The sequence below is a fragment of the Myodes glareolus genome, chromosome 7 (genome assembly GCF_982192425.1).
Source record: "Myodes glareolus chromosome 7, mMyoGla1.1, whole genome shotgun sequence".
Classification (NCBI taxonomy): domain Eukaryota; kingdom Metazoa; phylum Chordata; class Mammalia; order Rodentia; family Cricetidae; genus Myodes; species Myodes glareolus.
In genome coordinates this window covers 80742408-80769914 of record NC_142032.1, presented here as the reverse complement: position 1 = coordinate 80769914, position 27507 = coordinate 80742408, and the positions used below count along the sequence as shown (strand labels likewise).

The 27507-nt window shown below is 41.7% G+C and overlaps 1 protein-coding gene across 1 annotated transcript; it reads right to left on the bottom strand.

The window, feature by feature from the left end:
- Positions 1-538: 538 nt before the first annotated feature.
- Positions 539-25050, bottom strand: Zkscan2 (zinc finger with KRAB and SCAN domains 2). The gene is made up of 7 exons (XM_048460398.3): positions 24067-25050; positions 23116-23302; positions 20218-20288; positions 19739-19865; positions 12354-13034; positions 7514-8005; positions 539-4986 (listed from the first exon to the last, which is right to left on the bottom strand). Exons 1-7 carry the CDS (start codon positions 24463-24465, stop codon positions 4067-4069), a joined length of 2877 nt encoding a protein of 958 aa, XP_048316355.3. The 5' UTR covers positions 24466-25050; the 3' UTR covers positions 539-4066.
- Positions 25051-27507: the final 2457 nt, after the last annotated feature.

Below are 27507 nucleotides of genomic sequence, written 5' to 3'. Positions count from 1 at the left end.
CTTGTCAAGACCATGGGTCTCCCTGTGGCTCTCCCAGCCTAGTGATGTTGCTGAATCAGTACCCTGTTTATTCTGGGTGGTAGACAAGCACTCAGGCTTTGTTACTTTTTGAAGCCTTTATTTGGAGGACCCTCCCACATACTGTTGCTCTTCTGCCATCTGGTTTACATTCTACCCCTCAGGCCCAGTGGGAGACACTAAGAGAATATGTCTTCATTTTCTACAACTGTAGCTTTAGGGAAACAGCTAGGATCTCTTCCAGCTAATCTTGCATGCAACTCTTGTAGAAGCACATGTAGTATGTCTGTCCAACATCAGTTTTACCGTGGAAGTAAAGCCAACTATTGTTTCGGATAACAGCAGAGGCAGTTGGAGGACTTCTGTATACGAACCGCTGTGGATTCACAACATGTCCCTTCCTGCTGACTACGGAGGGCAGCTGTGAGCTGGCATGGAACTCAAGTTCTTTTCACTAGTTATAAGGATTGGCCTTGAATTTCTTAAATGTTCAATTTTATAAATAAAGACATCCTTCAAATTATAGCAAACCAACGGTAGTCATTTATTGTAGACATTCCACATACAAGCTCTCAAGAAGACATCTAAGTGAACATTAATACAGAATGAAGACAGATGTCCATTTACACTTGGTCCTCGAATGCATTCAGGTGGAGATGGATGCTTTGGACCACACGAATCACTCAGCTGCTCCTTCCACTGGGGTTTTCCTAATCCATGTATCTTGTCTGTCACTGAGTGCCAGAACTCACAAAATACTTTCTCCAGTCTACCTATCCACCTTTGCCTTGCAGGGTGATAGGGAGAGGGAAGTTTTCCTGTTACTGAACACAAGTGGCTTGTCCTTCCTCCTTACTAAGCAAGTTGGGCTGGCACTGCTATCATCTTCTTAAACCAGGAGATGAACTCAATGTGACCCAGAGGTGGCATACAGTGGGTATGAATCTGGCCTTTCTATTTCTTTCATTTCTATTTTGCTCCATGGCTTCATGAACATGTGCACTCCTGAAATTTTGGCAGTTAACTACTCAGAAACAGAAGCTGTGATTTATCCAACTAAATTCAGGAAGTAGTAACAATACCAAACTTCTTTTGGCTTCTGGTCTAATACACATTCCTTGGTAGCAGGAAGCCCTGATCTGTTTAATGCATGAGTTTTCTTCTTTACAAAAACATGTTTTTTTTCCAGGTAAAAGAATTAGACTGACTATGTAACAAAATCATCAGTAAGAATTAGCAAGGTATTTGTGGAAATTAATGAAAGCCTAGCAGGAAATACAAACACAGTTTCTAAAATGTCTTTGCCAGAATGCCAGAAAATAAAGAATCTGTTTATACATATACCATTGTTCAAAAATAGGACTTGAGACAATCTCCAAAAAAATATGACAGAGTAAAATAAACAGGTGTAGGTAGTTGGCTGAGGTGAAGTGTTCTGTTGAGCTTTCCAGCATCCAGAGCAACGAAGCAGCAAGTTATAAAAATCACAGTGTTTCTAAGATTTAAAAAAACTGTTTTCTTCCTTGAAGTCCTTGATATTGAGATCTATGGATCATTACAAAGATGTGATAAAGATGTATTACTCAGAATGTGATCACTCTTCCTAACTTTCACACATTGGTTGACAAAAGAGAAACACGCAAGCACCTTGGTCTAAGATGGTAGGAAGATCTGTTTCTTAAGAACTGAGAAAAGGTCCACAAGATTAACACACATTCTAACAGATTGTTTAAGATTAGGATTACAGGCAGGAGAACACAAACCTACCTAGCTGTATCTTAGACACAGGAGACAATCACTTTGTCATGGTGGAGACAGAACAGGCCCTGGATCTTTTCTGTTGCTGGGAAAATGTGTCAAAAAGTGGTGCTCAAACTGGTTTTCTATTTGCAGTTTACAAAAGGTCTTCAGGATGTGACTGCAGTTCCTACAGATGGGGTGACTGACTATCCACATCACCAAGGACTTAACTAGATTATCTTTTGCTGTAGCACTTCCTTGCTGGAGGACAGCTACCATAGTCCCAATCATTTTGTATGACTCTCTGAGGTTACAACATGGTCTTCTATATAACAGTACATAAGTATTGGTGAACAAGCCATCTACTTTTTGAATCATGCTTCCACATAAGTATCAATCCTGTGTACATGTTACTAAGTGGCAATTTATACTAATGTGCATCTTTTCTAGAGCTGGAATTCCAGAACATCTACACAATAATAAGCACAAGCCTACTGGTACCACACAATCTTACTGGTCTAGTCAGAGCACCAACATGAAGCTGCATGTACCATTAGAAGTCTCTAATTCAGACAATACACAGGAAATAAGCTACTGAGGTGTCAACAGTTATAACATTTCCAACAAACACACATCACAAACAGTTACCAGCATTTACCTGAGTCACTTGCCTTCCAACAGGCTACATCCTATGTTGGCACCATAAAGTGCTTTTCTTTCTAGTGTCTACCCTCTTTGATACTTTGCTAAATGAGTCTCAAAAGATTCAAATATACTCACAAAAATATCATCTCTAGATGTTTTCAAACAAGAGAGCATCTGACAGGAGCACAACCTAGCAAGGGCCCTGACTATGGTTCTCCTTCTACTATACTTGGGACTTCTTCCTCCCCAAAGCAAAGCTACACTGGGTTACCTATGTATTAAAGATATGAATGCCACAGGCCTCATCTTCAAGTAACTGGTTTGGGAAGATCAAATTCTTGAATTTCATCTGTAATTCTATGAGTTAACTATTTACCCACCAGAAGCTTTCTGACAATATTTAGCTGATTAATGCCAGGAGTTATCAAAGACATTTCCCCCAGATGAGGAGGGAAGTGGGGAAAATAAGGTGATTCTCTGGAGTGGAACTTTATAAACAGCTCTACCTTCACTGAGTGAACTACAGAGCTGTGTAATGATTTAGGACTCTATAGTCAGGTTTATGACCCTAATAACAGGAACTAGAAGCTTCCGAACCAGAGGCTAGTATGTGTGACGTCAACCCTGGAAATGTAGTCTGGACTGAGGTAGTAACTCTTTGATTTAAAGCAGGCCTAAATAGTCCATTAAATATTTCAGGTCTCACATCCTTCTTCCTTACAATCTTAAACTTTCAGAAATACTATTATATGACATTGAAATGTAGAGCTAGGCAGTTTAAAATATGCTAGCTTATCAGTAGGTTTTGTTATAGGTTAAGAGTCAGAGAAGTGATAAGGTAGAACTAGACTCTGAAATCTGATTTTCTCTTAATGAGACAGCACTACCATGCATCCTCTCCCATCTGAGTAGGTCAAGGTAGTCTAAAAAGGTCAGGCAAGAGCACCTAGAACAATTAAGAGGTAAGTATAGACTTGTGATGAACAATGAAAGATTACTTGTGCCTGGAGAAGCAGCAGCCACTGGAGTTAAGTTTTCACGAACAGAGAGGGAGATGAAGAGTCAGTAAGTGCTTCTCTTGGTGGGGGACAAGGTATTAGCAACATGACTTCAGCAGCAACACAGGGAATTAGTATCAACTTTCTAATGCAGACTTCTGAAGGATGCTATAAAACTTTCACTCTCGTTTTATACCCTCAAAACCAATATTGATCTGATACAGTTTTGATCAAACTCCTAAAAGTTCTACCCAGATATAAAAATCCATTGTCAAGTTGCTGCTAAGATCTCATATGGGTGATAACACTATAAAACGTTTCACCATTCATATATTTGAAAAGAACTCTCACCCACGTGCAAGAGTTTTGAAAGTTGCTGGACAATAGCATTAGACTCAACATTCTTATGGGAATTTTATTCTGAACTCAAAAAAACAAAAAACAAAAAACTGATTCTCTCACCTTACTGAAAGTCAAGACTCATAGGAGAGAGGCAGACTGAGCATGTTAGAACATGAGGTGAGGGCAGATGAAATAAATTTAGCTTACTTATATTCTCAGGCCTGTCTTGGGAACTGCAATTTATAGTTAAGTAAAGACTGCTTCCAAGAATGGGAGGAGTAGGGTAAGATGGCTAATGGGGCTGTGGAAAAAGGAGCTCATTGTCAAAAGGTCTTCCTGACTTCATCACTCTTCCCCCTCAGTAGGTTCTCTGGTGAGTACCCAGAGGGAGAGTATGGCAGCAGTTTTTCTCTCATGTGGACTTCCCGGTGTTTGGTGAGGAAAGAGCTTTTACTGAAATGTTTGCCACACTGGGCACATGTATAGGGCTTCTCTCCAGCATGGATTCTCCGGTGTTCTCGGAATCTTGTGCAGTTATTGAAGCTCTTCTCACAGTCCCCACATTTGTAGGGATTCTCTCCAGCATGGACTCTGCGGTGGGCACTGAAATGAGAACTGTTGGTGAAGCTTTTCCCACACTCTCCACACTGATAGGGCTTCTCTCCGGTGTGTGTTCTCTGATGGATGATAAGACTTGAGCTCTGACTGAAGCTTTTCCCACACTCCCCGCATCTGTAGGGCTTCTCTCCAGTGTGGATTCTCTGGTGGGCTCCAAAGTTTGAGAAGTCATTAAAGCTTTTCCCACAATCAAGACATTTGAAAGGCTTTTCTCCTGTGTGGATTCTTTGGTGTCTGATTAGGCTCCTGCTTCTACAAAAGCACTTCCCACAGATACCACACTTATGAGGGTTTTCCTTCTGGTGGGTCATCCTGCACATAAGACGGGCACTCCTTCCAAAATTTTCTCCGTATTTGAGAAGTCTGTATGGTCTCCTTCCCACAAAAGGCCTCTGATGCACGGTAGCCTTCCCTATATCTCGAGGTTGAGACATCAGTTTTCCTTGTCTAATTCCTTGAAGGTTTTCCCATTGTCTTCCTGAGACGTATTCCCTTTTACAATATCTACTGGGGTTGGTATTTAAAACAAATCTTTTAGACTTTTCTATTAATGCCCCGTGGGGCTCTTTGTTCTTAAATATTACCTGTGTTGGATCCTCCTTAATACTACTTCCAGTTTCAAAATCTGGAAAAGGAAAAGACAGTAAAATTTCACAAACTCCAACATTAACAAAAGTAATTAAATAATTAAGCATGCCTACAATGACTACGATCCTCTAATGTTTATGGCTACACACTGTGACTTACTGATTCACTATGCTTTACCCTCTTTCAGTTCTATAAAAAGGCCAATGACAATTGCTACCATGTTGGTTCTCAGAACTGTTTTGAACTGAATTGGCACACAATTATCTGTAACTCTAGTTCCAGGGGTCTGACACCCTCTTCGAGCTTCTGTGGTTACCAGGCATGTACATGGTAGACAGACATACATGAAGGAAAAAAAAACCCAAAATAAAAATAAATAAATAACATTTAAAGGAAGAAGTTATATTGGACTTACTATTCTTGTTTGAGACAGGGTTTCTCTATGTAGCATTGGTTGTCCTGGAACTCATTCTATAGACCAGGCTGGTCTCAAACTCAAGAAATCTGCCTGTTTCTGCCTCTTGAGTACTGGTATTAAAAGTGTGTGCCAGCAAACCTGGTTAGATTTACTCTTTATAATTTCTCATATAAATATCACCAGACAGCATGTGTATGAAGTCCTTGCTCTGCCATAACTGGACATTAGCTCCTCTTAATGGGCTTCTACAACTAATTCAGGCAAAGCAGAAACACTGGCTTCAATAAATCAGTGTGAAATGCTTCACATTGTGACATATCCTGTGGCTACAGAGACAGAGCTCCCATCCTTCAGGAGCGTACTGCTGCCTGGAAGGTTGGTTTTAGGACATCAAAGTGTTTGGTACCATAAGATAAAGTGTGGAAGTTGAAAGAATTTGGACACACAGATGTGTAGAGCCGAATATGTTCAAGGTATGGGTGGTTCGGGAGAGATCATGAACTGTGGCTTAGATATGAGGTAGCTTACAGAGCATGTAGAACACAGCAAGAAATTTTGTTTTAGGAAAGCATAGAGAGAGAAAATGCCTTTCACATATGCCTTGAATGATAGGATGAGCTCAGATTAAAGATGGCTCAATCAAAACATGGGTGAGAGAGGGGGGAGGAACTTGGACTTCCCACAGGGCAGGAGACCCTGACTTCCCTAGGGGACAAAGAGGGAGGAGGAGAGGGAGGGGGGGAGTGGGAGGGCGTTGGGAGGAGGGGCGTAAATGGAAACTTTTTATAATTTAATAAAATTACAAAAAAAAAAAAAAACATGGGTGAGAAGCAGGGCAGGATGGTGCATGCCTGCAATCCCAGAAATCAAGAAGTAGAGGCAAGAGGATCATAAGTTCAAGACCAGTTTAGGCTACAGTTGGGACCTTTCTCTCTCTCTTGGGACCCTCCCCCCTTAAAAAGTGTGGTTGAACAAATTAGGGTTTGAGACTTTTATAGTCTAGGTAAGAAACAGAGAAAGATGGAACTAGAAAAATGGCTATCTATGACAATGAAAGCAGAGGCAGGCAGAAGTAACAGTCTACTTAGCAAGTAATGTCATCTTCCTGGATGTAAATGCTGAGTGAGGAGGCATGAAAATGATCTTTAAAGGGCACTTGTGAGGTTTTATTATATTTAATGCTCGAGCTGGCAGTTAGATGCCAGTGAGGACAGCCAATGGGTAAGAACAGGCTGCTGAGCTCAGGAACAGGACAAAGCTGCTCATCTTGTTCCTGCCCATCCTTTTCCTTGTGCACACTATACAACAGTGAGATGCTTCTGATTTGAGCTTACTGACCTTCCTCCTCCAAGTTTTTTTTTAAAGGTAGAATCTCACATTCTTCTTAAAAGTATTTCAAGAAACAAAACACTGCCTGACCACCAAGACAGAAACTAATGCTAAAGTCCCAAAACCTGAGTCAGCAGAATATAAGTAGCGTGTAAGGGAAGTACCACAAGAACAGGACCCACTTTACTTAGTTCTACTTCCCTGTTTTTCTAACAGCAAACAGCATTCAAATATCTGAGTGAATAAACATGCACAAGAGACAGTGACAGAGACCCACATTGGAGCACTGGACTGAGCTCCCAAAACCCAGATGAAGAGCAGAAGAAGGGAGAATAAAAGAAAGGAAGGCAGGACTGCGAGACTGTGAACCTGATCTAGTGGGAGCTCACCCAGGTCAGCTGGACTGGGTCTGAACAAGCATGTGATCAAACCGGACTCTCTGAATGTGGCTGACAATGAGAGAAGATTGAGAAGCCAATGATAATGACACTGGATTTTGATTCTACTGCATGGACTGGCTTTTTGGGAGCCTAGTCTGTTCGGATGCACACCTTCCTAGGATGGGGGGGGGCTTGGATTTCCCACAAGGCAGGGCACCCTGACTTCTCTTAGGACTGAAGAGTGAGGTGGAGGGGGAGTGAGGGAGTGGGGAAGTGGGAGGGAAATGGGAGGATGGGAGGAGGTGGAAATTTTAAATAAATTAATTAATTAACAAACAAATAAATTAAACATGCACAAGCTATGTGCCAGGTGTGCTGGTTTTTCAAGAAGTCAACATTTTCTCCCCACTTTGACCAAAAGCCCTGATGACCCTTACCTGTTAGGCTTTGAGGTAAGTCTGTAGGTTCTTGGAATTCTGGCTCTTCTATAATTTCGTCCTCACTCATTCTCTCACTACTAGAATCTTCTAACACAGCTTCCTGTGAGGTTTCTTCAGGTTCCCAGATTGTAGGCTCCTGGGGTTCAACCTCAATATGTCCTCTTTCTTGCCTTGAGAGTAGTGGGATTTCTTCTGAGGTGTTGGTGGAAAGGGCAGACGTTCGGCAGTTAACTAGGGCATCCATCTCCTTGTAAAATGCACAGGACTCCAGTACATGGCCATTCTTCACTTTTCGGTAACTCTTCTGAAGGCTTTTGAACTTGGTCCGGCATTGTTCCGGTGTCCGGAGAAAGCCACACTCTCGAAGCTGTTCAGCCACAACTCCATACAATTTGCTCTTCCGGTGACAGGCTTGAAGTGCTTCATAAAACCGAGTCTCACGAAGGATATCAAGAAAAGTTTTAGTTTCTTCATAGCCCCAGTGCACACCTGCCATTCAAGGATAAAGTTTAAAGATATAAAGAGGCTGGAGCTTCTCTATTACACACACTATAAATGGTAGAAAAGCTCTATTTTGGGAGAAAAACTGTGAAACACCATCTTTTGGACATGATAGTGTACTCACAAACTCACAGCAGGTATGACTACAGAAATTCTACACAGCCTAAACTCAAAACTCTAGCATAGGGGTGTGTGTGTGTGTGTGTAGCACTTGACAGCTTCTGGAGGAAGAAGAACTATTCTTTTTTGAGTGTTCCCACTGGTATGTTACCCATACTTCTTGGGATGGCCCCACACCCAAGTACATATGAGGAACACTAATTGGATTTAGAATGTTCATAAATAAATGATGGATAATTAAGAAATATATGAAGTTGGGATGGGGAGTCGGGGAGGGTTGGAAGGAAATGGAGGGTGGATATGATCATATTTCATTGTATACATGTATGAACTTCTCAAGGACAAAAAAATTATAATTAAAGGCCTACTCATGGTAGCAACAGGAAATATGGAATATACAGAAACAAACTTTGTAAAACACAGTAAAGTCTATGTTAAAAAAATCTGTAATTCTTTATTCAAAGATTAACTAGAAAAAGTGAGATGCCCTGTTTCTAGTTACAAAGACTCAAGATGCACAGACATTGATTTCAAATGAATAGGCTAATCCCAAAAGCAGCAGTTTAATTGGAAGAGGAAGCGTAGTCTTCCACACTGCAACTGCTATGGAGACTAACTGAAGCACTCAGTCACCTAGAGTGTCTTTTCCGTGTAGTTCAGACCACTGGATTACAACCCCAAAAGAACAGCCTGAAATCTCCTACTAATTCTTTTACTAGTTTTCGTTGAGAATCAGAGTCATGTCCAAGTAGTTCTAAGTCTGATAACTCATCTAATCTTCTAATTTGAGACAGAGTATAGTCTGTATAGCATAGACAGCAGAATACAACTTTTCTCAGTAGTTTGTTAAACATGCTCTTTGTTTTGGAAAAAGTAGTTGCTAGCCTCAATATTTCCTGGATACTTCAGTTCCATCAATGAACTACACTTGAGACCACACCCAGGAGCCTTATCCGCATGATTTCAGATTTGTAAACACCTGTGTATGCACGACGATCCTCCCATTTGTCAGCAGATCTGCTTATTTTAAGCACATGTCCTCATGAACACACTTCCGGCTTTCCTAGCCTGATTTATTTTTCCATTTTACTGATGAACTTATCACCTTTATTACAATGAACTAGGAAAGACATCAGTAATAAGAGTGATGCATTTTAGCCTTTTAAGAGTACTTTTACCTGTTATGTCCTGCTGAACACTAGTAACAGCCCTGTGAGTTCTTAGTCATATATATATTCCACAGGGGAAAATTGAAGCCTAGTATTGTTACATGATGCAGCTACTGTCAAAGAGTTATTAACTGGTTATTTAATTCTGTGTGTTTTGGTCTCCAAATATTCAACAGTAGGTTTGTACGGTGAATCTTTTCTTTTCTTTCTTCCTCTTATTTTTTTTGAACAAGATCTCACTGTGTAGTTCAAGTTGGTCTCAAACTTAACAATCCTCCTGTCAGGTCTTGAGTGCTGGGATTATAGGTTAGCACAGAAGGACTAATCTCCTTTTACTTTAATGCCTGTCTTCTATAGAGGGTGCATCTCCTATGATGAAGGGTGTTAATCTTGGTTCAGTGAATTTGTAATTAGTGATATATTTACATTTATTTCTATCAGAATGAGAATGGCTCCCATAGTCTCCTACAGAGAATGCCTGGATTCCAGTTGATGGAACTAAGCCAGATTAGTCTTGGAACAGGGTACTAATGTGATAGGTCTGACCATGTAGTTTTTTGAAGAAATGGGGAAAACTTTGGACTAGGGAAGTGGTTGAATGCTGTAAGTGAGGTTTAATGTGCTATCCTAGTAAGAACATGGAAGACAGTAGTGTGTTGACAGCTATGTATACCATTGAGGCTTGTATACTCAGGAGGTTTTAGAGGGGAACAATTATTAGCTAGAGACCATTGGGCTAGAAACCATTATTATGATATTTTTGCAAAGAATGTGGCTGCTTTTTGCCCTTGTCTTAAGAATCTGTGTAAGGCTAACTGAAGAGTTTTGGAGTATTCATTGGCAGAGATTTCAGGGTAGCCTAATACTTACTGTATGATGTGATTACTAGTAATCACTTTTATGTGGGTTTATGATGAAAGGAGCAAGCAGAGCAAAAAAAATACAAACTGTACAATCTGAGGAGAAGAAAAGCAACAGGAAATTTAATGCTGGAGCCAAGTCTTGTGTTCAAAGAGATGAGAACTTTAAAGACAGGCCTGATGTGAAATGGAATAAAAAATAGTGTCCTCAGGACAACACCCCATTCAGCTAAGCTTCCAGCTTGTAAAAAGGAAATGCCAAGGAATTTTCTGCTTCTGAAACAAAGGAAAAGCTTATTCAACAAATGAAAACAATAAATCAAAACTTATGCAAATGTAATTTAAGGAGGGCTGGATTCCATCCTAAGCTTGCAGCAGTATTTGGCAACTTCAGTCACAGGATTCTATCTTTTGAGTCATGAAGGATATAGTAGTAAAGGGGCTGTGAATCTTTCTTCCCAGTTAAGGAAAGCCATTAGGGACAGGCATATGGCAGGGGAGTCCTTGTATGGAGGTGCAGAAAAGTCACTGTGTGAAGCTGTGAAAGTGAAGACTGGATTGTGTTAGAGACTCCAGGATGTTGGAGGTACCAAAGTGAAGCGATGTCTGCCAGGGAGGGCTGCATATAGGGAATGATACCAGCTCAAAAGAGAGAAGTGTGTTACAGTTAGCAAAGCGGAAAAGTCATCAAAGGCTTTTACCATTGGACACAGAACTACAAGACTGGGTGAGGGTTTGCCCTGCTGGGTTTTGGTCTTGCGTTGGTCCAGCATTTCCTCACTATGCTCCTATTCCTCCTTTTAAGAATGGTAATATATATTCTGTGGTATTCTATGTTGGAAGTATGTAACGCCGTTTTTTTTTTCTTACAGGTGGTTACAATTAACAGACTGCCTTGACTCTCAGAAGAGACTTTGGACTTTTAAATACTTTTGAGACTGAAAGATTATGGGGACTAAATGCATTTTATTATATGGCAACAAGACTATTGGGGCCAGAACGTAGGATATGGCAGTTTGAATAACAATGCCCCCATGGTTAGTGAAACTGTTTGGGAAGGGTTAGAAGGAATGGCTTTGTTAGAGAAGGCATATCATTGGGGGAAAGCTTTGAGTGTCCAGAAGTTCACACCTTTCCCATTTAGAGTTCTCTGTACCCCTTTCCCCTGCTTTCTACTTGCTGATAAAAATGTAAGCTCACAGCTACTACTGCAGCACCAAGACTGCTTGCGTGCTGCCATGTTCCCTGACATGATGGTTGTGGACTCTAATCCTCTGGAACTGTGAGCCCCAACAAACTTTTTAGATTAACAGAAAAGTAACCAAGACATATTGTTTCTGCATTTATTTATTTAGAGAAGGGGCTTTGCTATATGGTCCAGGCTGGCCTCAAACTCTTGCTGTTTCTGCCTCCCATGTTCTGGGGTTATAGCTGGTGTGCCACCAGGCCTGGCTCTTCCTATTGCTTTAATGTGACTCATTGTTTTGTGTTCTGTTTATTCTCCTTTCTTGCCTTTAAATTGAACAGAATAAAGTTTGTATTTCATTTCCTCTTCTCCTTTACATTGTTTTGTAATTGGCCATACTGCATGGACTAATAAGATATCCTTCGTCTATTACAAACTAATACAACTGGTTATACTAATCCTCAAATAATATTAGACACTTAGAACTCTTTAGCTCCACTTACCTTTCTTCCATAGGAAGGCATATAATAAATATGATTTATGATATCCATTTCATAGGAAGGAATATAATAAATGATTTATGAGATGTGTATATATGAAAGTCTGCATCTGTGTGTCTGGTGCCCAGAGGCCAGAAGAAGGTGTTGGATTCACTGGAACTGGAGTTAAAAATGGTTATGAGCTACCATGTGGATTCTGGGAACTGGACATGGATCCTCTGTAAGAGCTGTGATCTTATCCATTGAGTCATTCTATACCCTGACCACTGAATATTTAAAAGCATGTTTAGCTCTAACTTGAATAAGAGCTTGCAGGCTTCTCAGAGTTGTCACTCAGGCTGTGCTAGGGACAGCAACAAATACCCAAGTGTAGGGCAATATCATAGTGAAAGCAGCATGGAGTGTGATAACCCTCCCCAGGATTAGTCTAATCTATTACTTTCTCCACAGGACTACACTTCTATCTTCACACCAAGAAAAAAAACCCAGCATAATTCTTACCACTTAAGTTTTGAAACAAGACAGGAGCAGAACGAACTTCAGACTTGCGTATAAACTCAATACCCACTTCATCACCATCGGAGTCTTCAGCACCTTCTTCCTCCTCCTCCACCAAACTGACCTGTTCTTTAGCACTAACGCCAATGCTCTTTAGTCTGGGGAGAGAGATCACAGCCTTTGTCTTATCAGTAGATGAAGTATGGGCTTCAGGGTTTAACAAGGCATCCATGTCCTCAAAGAAGGCACAGGGTTCTAGTATGTGACCATTTCTCACTTTTCGATAACTTTTCTGAAGACTTTTGAACTTGGTCCGGCATTGCTCTGGTGTTCGAAGGAAGCCACATTCTCGTAACCATTCAGCCACAGCACCATATACCTGGCTATTTCTGGGACAAGCCTGAAGTGTTTCATAAAAGCGAGATTCCTTGAGAATTGCAAGAAAAGTCTTGGTTTCTTCATAGCTCCAGTGTACACCTGCAATTTTTTCATCTTCTAGACCCCACTGTTGCTGTTCTCGCCACACTTTCCCTGAATTTCTTGCCGGGATTTGAACAGTATTCTCTTTGATATAGTTGCTTTGCAGAACACTATTCTTCTTATTTGAGGAATGCAGACCTACAGTCCATGGTTCCTTTCTCTGTTCCAACTGGGCTATCTTGTTAGATGTAGACACAGTGCCTCCTACAGTAAGAGAAACATGTTTCATAGTAGGCACTGATGTCATTACTACATACCCCAATCTCCTGTTGAAACATGCTCTCCTGGACTATTTGTTTACAGCTCAGCATACCTCAGCCAGGACCATGCATACTGTAGTTATTTACATGTTGTCTTTAAGCACAGAAATCTAGAAATGATATCTTACTCTCATGTATATACTGCCTTTATCTAGTTAATTCTTTCAGGAATACTCTCAACATTAAGACATATTTCTCTAGTTTTGACTCTTTTTTGGATGATACTGTATCACCCTGTAGATTGGGCTAGCCTGAAACTCACAGATGGCTTCAAATTCCTAATAATCCTTTTGCCTCAGTCTCCCGAGTGCTAGGGTGTAGTCCCAGAGTCACCACAGCTAACTTAGTATTTGCTCCTTTTATTTATATATGTGCCCCAACACAAACACATGCACACACCCATGCATGCATAACTGGGGCTATTAGAGAAGTAAAGAATTTGTATTAAACTATATTAATCACACAGTCCAGTATTGCCATAAAACAAAGAAAGTAAACATGAACAGACAGCCCTGAAATAAATCCATCCATATATGGTCAACTAATTTTTGATAAGGGAAGAGGAAAGTATGTTCAATGAATGGTGCTAGGAAAACTGAGTATCTACATGTACAAGAGTGAAACTGGACTACTATCTCATAGTACTTGCAATAGTCAACTTGAAATGCATTAAATACTTACATGTGGGGCTGGAGAGAATGCTCAGTTGGTAAAGTGTTTGCTATATAATCATAAGGACCTGAGTTTGATCCCCAGCATCCATGAAAAAGGCAGGCTTGTTGATACGTGCTTGCAATCCCAGCAGAAGGATCTCCATGATATAAGCTCTCAGCTACTGCTCCAGCACCATGGACACCAACCCAGAGGGTTAGATTCCATGACCATCATTGAAAGGAACACGGCAGCAGGCAAGTGAGAAACCATGCCTCAAAAAGTATGGAGGAAGACAACTGAAGAAGATACCAGACATTGGCCACTGGCCTTTATATGTACACAAACACCCTGCACTCCCCGACATGCATGTATATACATGAGACCTAAACATAGGACCTGAGACCATAAAAGAAAGACCATAGAAGAAAGCATAGGGAAAAAGGTAACTGACCCTAGTCTTGGAAATTTTTTTTTTTTTGGCTATAACAATGAAAGAGGCAATAAAAGCTTTAGCATAGCAAGAAAAATAATCAACAAAGTAAAGAAAGACTTTCCTGCAGTCTAGGGAAGATACTTATAACCATATTTGTTTAAAATGTACAAGGAACCATATAATTCATAGAAAAATAGCTGATAAAAACGAGCAAAGAATCTGATGTGCAAATGACCAATAAGTGCACGAGAAGGCACTCAACATCATTAATTAACAGAAAAGAGCAAATCAAAATCATAATGAGTATAACTTCACATCTGTTAGAATGGTGAGCATCAAGAACATAAAAGATAGTAAGTGCTGGTAAGGATGTCTAGAAAATGAACCCTATGTACTGCTGGTGGGAATGTAAACTCATCCAGCCATTGTGGAAAACAGTATGGATGTAACTGGAAAAATGAACTTGAAAAATTACTTGGGACAACTGTCATGTGTCCCAACTTTCTCACTTCTGGATATATTTGTAAAGGAAACCAAATTACAGCTGAGGCACTAGCACTCTGGAATTTACTGGAACATAATTTACAAACCTAAGGAAAATTATGGCATAAACCAAAATTTTTTATCAATGGATGAATAAAGAATATTTGAAAATGGCTCAGTGGTTAAGAACACTAGCTACTCTTCCAGAGGACCTGGATGTGATTCCTAGCACCTACAAGGTAACTCACAACTGCCTATAATTACAGTTCCAGGGTATCTGATGCTCTCTTCTATCCTCCCTGAGTGAGCTCTAGGCACACAGGTGATGCATAGGCATACACGTAGGCAAAATACTCATACACATAAAATAAAATAATAAAGGATATGGAAAATCTATAAAGTAGAAGAAAGAAAAGAGAACTATAGAAAGAATGAGATCTTTCTACATCTAAAATTTTTAGATATCCTGGACTCAGAGTGCATTACATCATGTGAAATAAGCCAGGCAGTGAAAGACAATCATCATACTATCTGAGATTTAAGTAGAATCTTAAAAACCCCTCAATGTATAGGAATACAACAGTGGTTTCTACAGGGTTTGAGGTGGGCAGTACAGACACATATCAAGAACGTATATAGGATACATTCTGGGATCTAATGATGCCCATAGTTTAGAATAGTGTACTTCAGACTTGACACTGGCTGAGAGTAGATTTTAAGTATCCTTCCTGTTAACTATGTGAGGTATGGATGTGTTAACTGTGGTCATTACTGTATAATGTGTATAAAATAATAAAATTTCACATCTTAATTATATAAAATTGTATTTGCCAATTATATAATAATAACTTTAGAAAAATTTGGCAGAAGAAACAAATATTCAAACAAAAACTTTGGTGTAGATATATCAAATAAACAATGTGAAGCTGTTTTGCTTAAAGAGATTAAGAGGAGGGAAGATAAACCTTATAATTTAGCTTCAGGATCTGAGTCACATCAAATGCCTTTCTCTACACCAAAGAAACTGCAATCTACTTTCTTTTTCATGAAGTGGAAAAATAATCAATGAGTTCACTCCCTCCCCTGACCCCCCAGACTGCCCTGACTGTCCTGGAGTTTGTTCTGTAGACCAGGCTGACATTGAACTCACAGAGATCTGCCTGCCTCTGCCTCTCAAGTGTTATGATTAAAGGCATGTGCCACCATTACATGACTGAGAGTTCACTTTTAATTGGTACAGATATATGTTTAGTGAATACTGAAAATAAATAAATCATTTCATTAACTAAAAAACTCTGTTGATGGGGAGAGGGCCTGCTTTTTGTCCCGGCCGCCCGGCTAGCTTACACCCGAAATAATCACACAGAAATTGTATTAATTAAATTACTGCCTGACCCATTATCTCTAGCCTCTTACTGGTTAACTCTCACATCTTGATTTAACCCATTTCTATTAATCTGTATGTCACCACGAGGTCATGGCTTACTGGGAAAGATTCAGCATGTCTGACCTGGCAGCTCCATGGTGGCTCTCTGACTCTGCTTTCTTCCTCCCAGAATTCAGTTCTTTCTTCTCTGCCTACCTAAGTTCTGCCCTATCAGGCCAAACAGTTTCTTTATTGATTAACCAATGAAAGCAACACATAAACAGAAGGACCTCCTACACCAAAACTCCAAACAGGCCCATTGTATCAATGTAATAAAAATTAATAAGAACAGTAAGAACATGAAACAAATTGTGCCTGCTGCTCTAAGTCCCGAGAAGAGCAAGAGTCTTCAGTGGGAATCTCAACCACACTGTTTACTCACTGTTTATTCACTTTTTGGTGGGGGCAAGTTCCCTTTCTTTTTTTTTTTTTTTTTTGGTTTTTGTTTGTTTGAGACAAGATTTCTTTGTGTAGCCCTGGCTGTCCCAGAACTAGTTCTGTAGACGAGGCTGGCCTCCAACTCATGCAAGTTTCTTAACCTCACTGTATCCTGAGGAATAACACCATCTGTTCAAAGACTAGTGCACAGTTTCCACACAGTATACAGTATGTATGCAATGGGCTTTAGCTTTCTTCTGCACATAGCACACACAGAAAGATTACAGGATTTTCCTAGAGAAGCCCATCAAATCACACCCTTTCTGAGAAGCACCGGGGATGGAGACTTGTTCTTTAGTTCTTATGTGAGAGAAGTAGGAGAGGAGGCACGTAGGCTCAAGGGCTCAGAAGTTCTAGGAAGGCAAAGTAGTGAGTGAGTGGCCAGAGCAGGAACCATGGCAGTTGAGCCTTTGACATAGTTTTGGTCAAGTACTGTGATGCAGGAGGATGGGCTGACTGTTTCTAAAGTCTCATTTCTAAGAAAAAAAATGGATATTTTTTCTACACTAACTTTAACTAAAATATCACGCAGACCAAAATATCTACAGGTTATATATTGTCCATAACGAATTAATCTACAATCTACAACAAAAGACTGGGGCAGGTGTCTCTGGGCCTGGGTTGTTTCATATGAAATTGCATATAAAGGAGATGGGTTTAACTGGAATTCTCAAAGTATAGTTCCTCTTCACTAATGGCACATTTCACGAGTGACTCAAAGCAGACAGATAGGTTGCCTGATAATTTTTGAGGACCACCTTGTTAATTTTGTGATACATTTTGTTTTTTTGAGAAAGGGTTTCTCTGTGTAGCCCTGGTTGTCCTGGAACTCATTCTTTAGACCAGGCTGGCCTCGAACTCACAGAGATCTGCCTGCCTCTACCTCCCGAGTGCTGGGGTTAAAGGTGTGTGCTGTCACTGCCTGGCAATGCTATGATATTTTATACTGGTCATTTTTTAAAATTTTTTTTAAAAAAGGTAATTATTGATTTGCCTTTATCCATTTATTATATTGTTCATTTTATAATCTCTGTACTTAAATTTTTTATTATTTTATGACTCAATTAATTAATGTATGTGTGTATGCAAGTGTCTGTGCATCATAGTATGGATATGGAAGTCAGAGGACACCTTGTGGAAGTTGGTTCTCTTCTTCTATCTTGGGATGGTCTTGGGATGGAACTGCCATTGCTTATCTCAGCAACAAGTACCTTTACTCACTGAGTTATCTCACTGGTCCTAATTTCTGAACTTCAATGATTATATTTAGTATTGTCTAGTAGAACTTTCTGTGATGATGAGTGTTGCATTAACTGTGCCATCCTATAGGGCAACTGAATATCTTAAATATGGCTACAAAGGAATGTAGTTGCACTAAATTTTAATTACTGCAATAAACTCAACACTTACTTGATTAAAATTTTTTAAAAGACTCATTTTCTAAATCTTATGTGTGCGTGCACATGCGCACCTAGATGTATGTATGCATACCATGTATGTGTAGTGCCTTCTTAGAACTGGAGTTCCATATGGCTGTGAACTACCATGTGGGTGCTAGGTAACAAACACATCTTCCGAAGAGCAGCAAGTGCCTTTAATCAGTAAGCCATCTTTCCAGCTCCAAACTGAAAATTTAAATGTATGTATGGCTAGCAGTTACTCTCTAGGCAGTACAGGATTATAGTGTTTATAATGTATGCTCTATGTCCACTGGTTATAAACTGGTATCAGTGCACATTTGCACTACCAACTTGTGTGTATATGTGTGTGTGTCTGAGCATAACCCCAGGTGTTGTTCCTCTGGTACAGTCCAACCCTGTATATGTGTGTACAGGAGCACTTGTGTGTATATATGTGTAGAGGTCAGAGGCAAACCTCAGGTGGCATTCCTCAAGTACTATCATTTTCTTTTCTTTTTTTGAGAGAGGGTCTCACTGTGCAGCTCTGGCTGGCCTATAACTTAACTCAGAGATCTGGCTGCTTTTGTCTCTGAGAGCTGGGTTTTAAGAACTATGCCATTTCACTTGGCTTTCTATTTTATATTTTTAAGAAATTCTCTCACTGACTTTTAACTAATCTACTAGGCTAGGTTAGCTTGCCAACAAATCCTAGGAATCCATTTGTGTCTGCCCCACTCCCAGGACCAGGATTATATGAATGTACTACTACATCTAGTCCCCTCCCCCCCACACGGGTACTGAGGATTAAATTCAGGTTCTTAAGCAAGCACTTTACCAACTGAGTAATACCCCTAGCTTGTCCACCTTTTTCATATTTTAGGGGATCAAGTATACCACTGCCGGGTTGGTAGGCTACGCTGGTTAGTGAGCTCTTGGGATCTGCTTGTCTCTGCCTCCCCATCATGGGTTTACAAGCACATTCTACCACCGCTCACTTTTTCAAATGTGGACTTTAAGGGTCAAATTTGTGTCTTCATGCTTTCAAGCACATTACTGACTGAGCTGCCCCCACCTCCAGTTCTGGTTGTGATATTACTCATTAGTCTTTGCCATTTGAATTAAAACTCACACATGAATGAATACTATTTATCTCTCCTGTGAAAGTAGATGGAGACAGTCCTCTGAAAACTTGCCTGGAGAGTGACACTATAGTGGTCATGTATGCCTACACACTTGTCTACTTAAATAATTCACCAAGGTTACAGAATGTAAATCACTTTTTATTCAATATTTAAGATTTCTATCCACCTGTTAGGCAGCTCTACATTAACTGTTGAGGTCATTATTGTTAAATAAAAACAAACTGTGGTAAGACCTGGTGACTTTACAGACCTTTAGGCTGGTGGATGTAAGTTTGTATTTCCTGTACTATAAATATGGTATTCATATACAACTCCTGTTCAATGTTGTAATTACTATTATAATGTTCTTTTTGGAAAGAGTACATCAATAAGGAAAGGGAAGAGATAAGTAACTACAATCCGTGGAGATTCTTTAAGCCAGTGTTTTTCAACTTTCCTAATGCTGTGACCCTTTATTCTAGTTTCTCATGTTGTGGTGACCCCCAACTATAAAATTATTTATGTTGCTATTTTATAACTGTAATTTTGCTACTGTTATGAGTCATAGTGTAAACACCTAGAGACAAAAGTTTGTCAAAGGGGCCATGACCCACAGGTTGAGAACTACTGCTTTAAGCACTAACATTTACAACTATTTATCACTAGTAGGAATTAAAATACAAGAATGCTTACCCAGGGAAACCATGCTCCCTGCACTTTCCTTCCTGATTTCGTGGTAGAGATCCCTGTGAGTAGGACTCTGATGGACACTCTTTCTGTAGGACAAGCTTCTTATTGTGTGGACATCTTTCACTGGTTCCTGTAACAACACTGACACCAGTGACTACCAAGACAACTGCAAAGGCTTTCAATTAGGAACAGCTATGAAAAAGAGGAGGGCCCTAAAGAGCTGAGTAAAGGACACATGTGTGTCATGTGTCGAGGTGAGTGGAAGATACGGTAAACAATGAGGATGCGATAATGTAAGACAGCTGGCCCAGCAAGGAGTTCATTACTGAGAAGACTGAGTCTAACCTCTTCTGGAAAAGAAATGAAGGGAGAAATCTCTCTGTAAACAATGCAGGCTAGTAAAAGCATGGGAAATGACTGTGACTGAATTCCCTAGAAGGACAGGGAGGAGGACAATTAAAATTAACCTGGGAGTAAATTACCTGGGTTGTCACCTCCTGATCTACAGTGTTCCATTCATCACTAGGGACAGGAACCCAGAGAGAAGAGTGAGCTAGAAAAAGAGAAGAAACAATTATGGTATATAATATTCTGAATTTGGTGCTTTAATTCATGCTGCTTCTCCTTTTAAGAAACGAGAGGACAGCTGGGCAGTAATGGCACACACCTTTAATTCCAGCACGTGGGAGGCGGAGGCAGGTGGATCTCCATGAGTTCGAAACCAGCCTGGTTTACAAAATGAGTTCCAAGACAGTCTGTTACACAGAAAAACACTAAGAGAGAAACACTGTCTCCAAACCAAAAAAAAAAAAAAAAAAAAAAAAAAAAAAGGAAGGAAGGAAGGAAAGAAGGAAGAGAGAAAGAAAGAAAGAAATGATTAAAATCTATAGATAGGAATGGATGATTTTTTCAATGAGTTTAGGACAATGCCCAAATCTACATTATCCTAATGCTGGGCTCACAACTTAAATGCTTCAGGAGCAAGCAGGTAATACAGTGCACAAGGAGAAAGCTGGGACTGGGGAACTGGAGAGAGCATGCTCCACTGAAGAGCACAGCCTATGCTTGGCTCTAGGTGGTGGTGCTTCAGCATGAGACTGTGACACTTGAAGACTCAGCATTTCTGATGTTTCCAAGAGAAGCCAGATGTGCTGGCTCATTTTTATCTAAACCTGACATAAGCTAGAGCCATTTGGGAAGAGGGAACCTGTATATTGAGAAAATGCTGCCTGCCCCCAATGACCTGTGACAAGCCTGTGGGGTGTTTTCTTGGATTGATAGCTGATCTGGAGGGTCCAGCCTACTGTGGATAGTGTTAGCCCTGGGCAGGTGGGCATAGATGGTATAAGAAAGTAGGCTGAGCAAGCCTGTAAGCAGCACCCCTCCATGGCCTTTGCATCAGTTCCTGCCTCCAGGTTCCTGTTCTGTTTGAGTTCCTGTCCTGACTTCCTTTGATGTGGAAGTGGAAATGAAATAAACCTTTCCCTTCCTGAGTTGATTCTGTCATGGTGTTTTATCATAGCAACAGAAACCCTAAATAGGACACTAGAAACCTGGGACTTCTGTGAAATATCAAAATTTTAGAACAAAGAGCAAAAGCAAAACCTCCAAATCCTAAACAAAAATTCTTTGTAGGTAAAATATACAAGTCGCATTTGATGTATAAGTTACCGGTTTGTCATTCCTAGCATAAACTAATAGTTTAAGAACTGAGAACTTAGTTCTCAGTTAAGTCCTGCCAACATAGCAAACCGTACAGCAATGAGCATAACGAGCTCTTAGATAATCTCCTCAGTGCAGGAGAAAAGAGAACTTTTTATACAGCAATCTCAATGGTCTATCTCCTTCTTTGAGCTCACAGGGAAACCTTCAAGAGTAATTTACATGTGAGCAAAGCTCAGAAGCTTGCTACTGCTTTCTATAGAAGTAAAAAAATCACTTAAAAATTATGTGCGTGTGTGTGTGTGTTTCTGTCTGTCAGTCTGTCTGCTTATGGGTGCCATGGTCTGCATGTGGAGGATGAGGACATCAACTTTCAGGACTTGGTTCTCTCTTTCCACCATGTGGGCCCTAGGGATTGAATTCAGGTCATCAGGCTTGGGAGGAAGTGTTTTTTATCCGCTAAGTCATCTTACCAGTCCCCAAATAATTTTCTTGGAAACATCATGGTCTTTGAAAAGTTTATGGCTGAAATCACATTCCTTCAGAGTTAATTATCTTTCTGAGATATCTATCACTCAAATTTCTGTCCTCCTTCCTCAGTCTTCAACAGACTTTTTTTTTTTTTAATCTTTCTGAAATTATCACTATGGATGGCAATGCCCAGAAACCAAGTTTCTCACTTAAAGTTACTGGAGCCACCTAACGCTCATGATAAAGGGAGCTCTGATATAAAGAAATACGGGGCAATTCAGAGTCCACTAATATTTGCAACATATTCTCTGCTATAGCAGAGAGCCACTGTGAATCTTTCCTTTCAATGAAAGCTGTTTTGAGTTATAGCTGGTTTAAAAATATTTTTTCCATTATTGGAGAAAATAAATTAGCATTTATTGAACACTATTATGCATGCACTGGCTATTTTTCATGGCCCATTAATGACCTTGCTATTTTCTGTTACAGATGAGAGGATGGAAAGTTTGAGAAAGAACCTAAGTCCACAAAAATAAAACATAGGAAAGCTGGGCTATGAACTCAGGTCTGCTTGCCTCTTTCAGCCCAAGATGACAGTATGGGGGCAAACAAGAAATAAATGAAGTCTTTAGACAGGCTCTTTCCAGACCCCTCTACTAGCTTATGAAGTGAAGCGAAGACACACTTTGGGAGACGGAAAGGTAACTGGACTGGGGAGACAGACAGCTCTCTCCCTTCGATCCGACTTCCTGTATTTATACGTAGTGCAGCTAGATGCTGCCCTTGTTTGGACACCAGTTAGGCATGGTATCCCTTGTTTAGGAAATATTACCATTTCTCCAACCCATACAGCATTCCAGGACGCCCTTATCTTATGAGTGAAGTTCTGGAATAAAAATATCTTGTTTCCATTTTTCAACAGTTTTTCAAGTTGCTTGTGGTCAGCCGAGAGCACACACACGTGGCATGACTAAAGTGAATGTTGAGCGGAGATTTGAAAACAACTGACCAGATTCAAAGCTGCCCTGGGCAATCTAAGTTTCCCTAATTTCCATCTTTATGTTCCTAATTTACTTTGGTAAGTGCATATTCCTGACTCTTTAAACAGATGAAAAATTTCTTTACAAGTATTCAATTTATTTTTCAAATGGTTATCAAAGGGACCTATACTGAGCACGCCATAGTCTTAGGGATACTATGCAAGGATACACGATCTCTGACCTGGGTGTACTCTGAGTTCTTCTTACCATTTTTAGGTAAAGGCCTATACTTTCTTTGTTGGCTCAGCTGTTCCTGGTATCCTGAGTGGAGGCTTTCAGCTTCTTCCTGAGGAACAACCCTGCGCTGGGTCTCCAGTTGCTCTGGCTCAAAGTCAGCTACTTCCCACACAGTTCCAGGTGGGGCTTGCTTCTCTGAGGGTAGGGGACTACTGACCTGCAAAGTGAAGTCAACATCATAAGTGAAGTAGAGGAGAAGACCTGCAAACCAGGGCACTAAAGGACAGCAGAACTGAGAAGGAATGATGTGTCTGTGGACTGAAATGGACTCACAGGAGTTCAGGAATAAGGGAGTAAGAGAGCACTTTTTATTTGCATTTTTCTTGTGTGCACAGGGGTGGGGTGGTCATTACTACAAAGACCTTGGATCTATCAGGTGCACACAAACTAATCTGAACACTAGTTAACTGAAAACTTATAAAACCAACTCCTAAACACATCCTGTGCAAGGTGAAACCACAAACCTGGGAAACACGGCAGGATTTCATGAGGTTGACAAAAGGGTGTTGAAAATGACTATACCAGCTTGCAAGGACGCTGAAAAATGACGGTCTGGCAGTTCAACTGGATGAATGCCAAGGACCATGGCACTAAGTGTACTTCATAAAACAATGGCTGGAAGAATAAAGGATTAGAAAGGATTCTCAGGTACCCATGACATCTCCCCCTCCCACCAAAGACAAACCCTGTGAGACATTAACCATTTAATACTGTCTAAATAGTTTTGGTAGAAATATTATAGCAAGGATTAGAACAAACAGGTCATATTCTCTCCTCCATTTAATATGAAAAACTTCTTTTGGGGGGATTCAGCTTAGGAATTTTTTTTGTACCATTTATTTCTATAATGAGCTCTTCTTGCAGCACGGTGGCCCTGCCCACCTGCCTTTCCCATCCCCTTCATTCAAAATCCTCTCTCACCTTCTTTCTCAGTCTTCTGGTCTCTTTCTCCAAATGCGCTACTAGGGCCACCGCCTCCTCTCCACTTTCTGGGCACTGCTTCTGTGCCCAAACCTGAATCTTCTCCGGGAGAATGGTGAGAAACTGTTCAATTACCAGCTGCTCGAGGATCTGCTCTTTGGACCGCATTTCTGGCTTCAACCACCGGCAGCAGAGTTCCCAGAGTTTACTGAAAGCTTCGTGGGGTCCCGTCACGTCCTCGTAGGAGAACTGCCTGAAGCATTTACGAAAGGACTCACATTCGGTGCTGCCCGATCTCGCCAGAATGGGCTCTGATGCCCACTCCGAGTCCTTTTCCACTTTCATTATGATGCACTCCTCAACTTCCACGTCGACCTGAGAGTCCAGGACTGTAGCCATGATCCAACCAGGGCCAACAGGTCTAGCTCCAAGGAAGGGCCCCGAGGAGCTTCCGAGTGCCCCCTACTTAAATGCCCTTGGAAATACGGATCGGGAGGGGGGATAAAAGATAGTGGGTTAGCCGGAACAAGGAACTCCGGGCTGATTAATCAAATTTTTATTAGAATCCTGAAAAGGTGAATGTGCATCCACCCCCAAAGTCTGCAAACCCGCCCTCTTCTCCAATCAAGATGTGCCCCCTCCCGTGAGGTTCTTTCTCTAGGGGCCAAGGTCGGGAAGAGAACCGGACTCTGGGCTAGGAGGGAACACAGGGACTGACGAAGGGGTGGGCTGAGGCGGCGAGCGGGAGGGGGTGTGTCCGCGAGGCACCGGGAGGCGCGGCCGGCCCTGGGGTCTTGGTTCGGGTCCAGGCCGCTGCAGGTGTCCAGCCGGGGCAGGAGTGTCCAAAGCCGGGACCGGGCTCTTGGCGGCTCCCAGCAGCGCCCGCGGCACTCCGGACTCCTCCGCACGAGGCTGCCGAGGGCCTCGGCCAGAGTTGGGGGTGACGGGGAGAAGAAGCAGCGGGACGAGGCTAGGCCTCGCGGGGAGAGGAGCTGGCGCGCAGCCTCGTCAGCTCGCCCAGCGGGGAGCGCGGGGGGCGCTGGGAGGCGCGGGGCCACGCATGCGCCGCTCGCGACCGGGGGGCGGGGGTCCGCGAGAGGCTTCCTCGCAGGCGAGGGCGGGGGGAGGCTGCGTGGAGGAGTCTCGCGAGAGCGCGCAGCACAGTGACTGGCCGCCGAGAGACTTTAGGGGTGAGGGTGCGAGGGATGAGGTCGGGGCGGAGGGACACGTTGAAGTCGGACCTTGTTCCTCCAGAGGCCGTGAAGCACGGCGCGAAGCGGCAGTGAGCGTCCTGCCGCAGGCCCTGGAGAGGGCCCCGTGGAGTGATTTCCTTAGTGAAAGGGGATGCGAGTGTGTGTGTGTGTGTGTGTGTGTGTGTGTGTGTGTGTGTGTCGGCGTGGGGAGTGGGAGGAGGGAGAGACTCCTTTGTTTGGCGGAAGGATTACAGCCAAGGTTTGGCCATACATATCTAGAGTGCTTGCTGTCTGGGGTTAGAGCCAGCACTCCTTCTGAGGAAGGACATGTGCTAGACTCTGTTCAAATGTATGGTCAGGAGAAGTCTCATTTTTCTTTTTGGGAATCTCTTAATTGTGCGAGGCTACGGGTCTGAGTGGCCAAGTATGGTTAAAAGGGCTACCTGGTACCTAGTAAACCAGACCTGGATTTTTCTACTGCTGCAAAACTTCATAGCTAGATGTCTCAGAACCTGCCAGTTCACGAATACGTATCCAGTATTTATGGAGTGCCTCTATGTGACAGTACTTTAGGCTCTTGGCATTCATTTGTGGGCAACACAAATCTTATTCTCAGAGCCGGTAGCTTATTAGAAAATAGGTCAATGACTTATTAATCAGAGTTTTTGCCATAATTTGACCAATTCTGGCATCCCAGAGGTATAAAACATCATATGTATACAAGGCATAACTTGAAGGAAGGCCAGAGATAATCCATGGGTGCACCTAGTGTCTGCCAGGGGATAGATCAGAGCCAGCACACAGCTTGTCTTAACTGCATTAAAAAAAAATAGTATATATTGTGTACTGGCTTCCTAGCAGACATGGTGAAGGGGGTGAAAATAATCAGGATCCTCTTACCATTTTTGAGTTTTCAATCTGCTGGGCATGGAAAACATCAACAAGCCACAAATAATGTTCTCTGTAGCTGTGGTTACTTCTTCCAAGAAAAGGAACACATTTGATATTTGGTCTAGGTAAGAGGCCTGGGTAAATTTCTTGGAAGAAGCCTTACTCGGGATGAAATCCAAAGGACAGATTAATTACCTATCGAGCGAGCCTTGTCTTGACAAAAATCCCGTCAAGAGGATGGGGGTGCCTCCATTTATAGTTTAGGGCACTCAGACCTCAGTAGGGTGACACAAGTGTTGAAGGCGATGGATGCATGTGGAAACCGATGGTCAGACGCGGACAAGAAGAGGGTCCTTCATTTTTGTGGCTCATTTGTTGGTATTAAGCCGGGTGTGTATCTGAGCATCTCAAAATCACGAAGGTTTGCCGCACTTAGGGAGATGTTAGCTTGAGCGGAGTGAAGCAGAGTATAAGTCACGAGGGAGCTGGATACAGTGGTGCATGCTTGGAATCCCAGAACTTGGGAGGTGGTGGAAGCAGCAGGATCAAGAGTTCATGGCCTTAAAGCAAGATCGAGGTCAGCCTGGGCTACATGAGGCCCTGTCTTATGAGTTGGGTGGGGGACTTTAGGGAATGGTAGGGACTGAATAGGTTCTATTTTCCCTCTTAGGAGTAGCTATTAGAGCTAACCTTTGCTACTAGACTGGAAAAGGGGTCAAGACTTGCCTGGCCGGGTTAATTAAAAGAAGTTGGCTAGCAGTGGGATAATCACACTTTTGAACGACTAGGAATCACATCCGTTGTTTCTATTAGGATGATAGCTTAATGAAATATGGAATGGGATGTAAGATTTTTTTTTTTTGAGATAGTCTTGCTGTGTAGCCCGGTTGGCCTTGACTTGTGTGTGGTCTCTCTGCTTCTACTTCTGGAGCTCTGGGATTCCAGGCACTCATCACCCTGCTGGCATGGAAGTGTGCCTCCCTTCTGCCTCTGGATTTGTGCAGGAGCTTGTCAAGGGAGGTGCATGGACAATTTTCACTTGTTTTTGGGTTAAGAAATTGTTTTCCTAAGGTCTTCAGAAAAAAAAATGATAATTCTGTTTCTGTGTCACCTGGGTTTAAGTCAGGCAACATTTCAAGCTTGCCTTTTGAAGTTGCAGCCTGTCTTCTGTAAAAGTTCTACCTTGAGTAGAAGACATTTGGACTCACCTTCATTATCTCTTAGGTGTGGAGATTATTATACTTTCTGGTCATTCAGAAGTACATACCCATATCTCAGTGGAAAATTTCAAAGGTATACAAAAGTAGAATTAGCTCATGTTCTTGCCATTCAGCTATAACTGTTAGCAGCTCATGGT

What these genes read in the sequence shown, in the direction of transcription:
- Zkscan2 (XM_048460398.3), bottom strand. Translation starts at nt 24,465, where the DNA reads ATGGCTACAGTCCTGGACTCTCAGGTCGACGTGGAAGTTGAGGAGTGC. An exon ending in ATCAGGAGGTGACAACCCAG is followed by an intron (nt 19,866 to 20,217) that starts GTAATTTACTCC and finishes GTGTTGTTACAG; the next exon opens with GAACCAGTGAAAGATGTCCA. An exon ending in AGGGAGCATGGTTTCCCTGG is followed by an intron (nt 13,035 to 19,738) that starts GTAAGCATTCTT and finishes CTCTTACTGTAG; the next exon opens with GAGGCACTGTGTCTACATCT.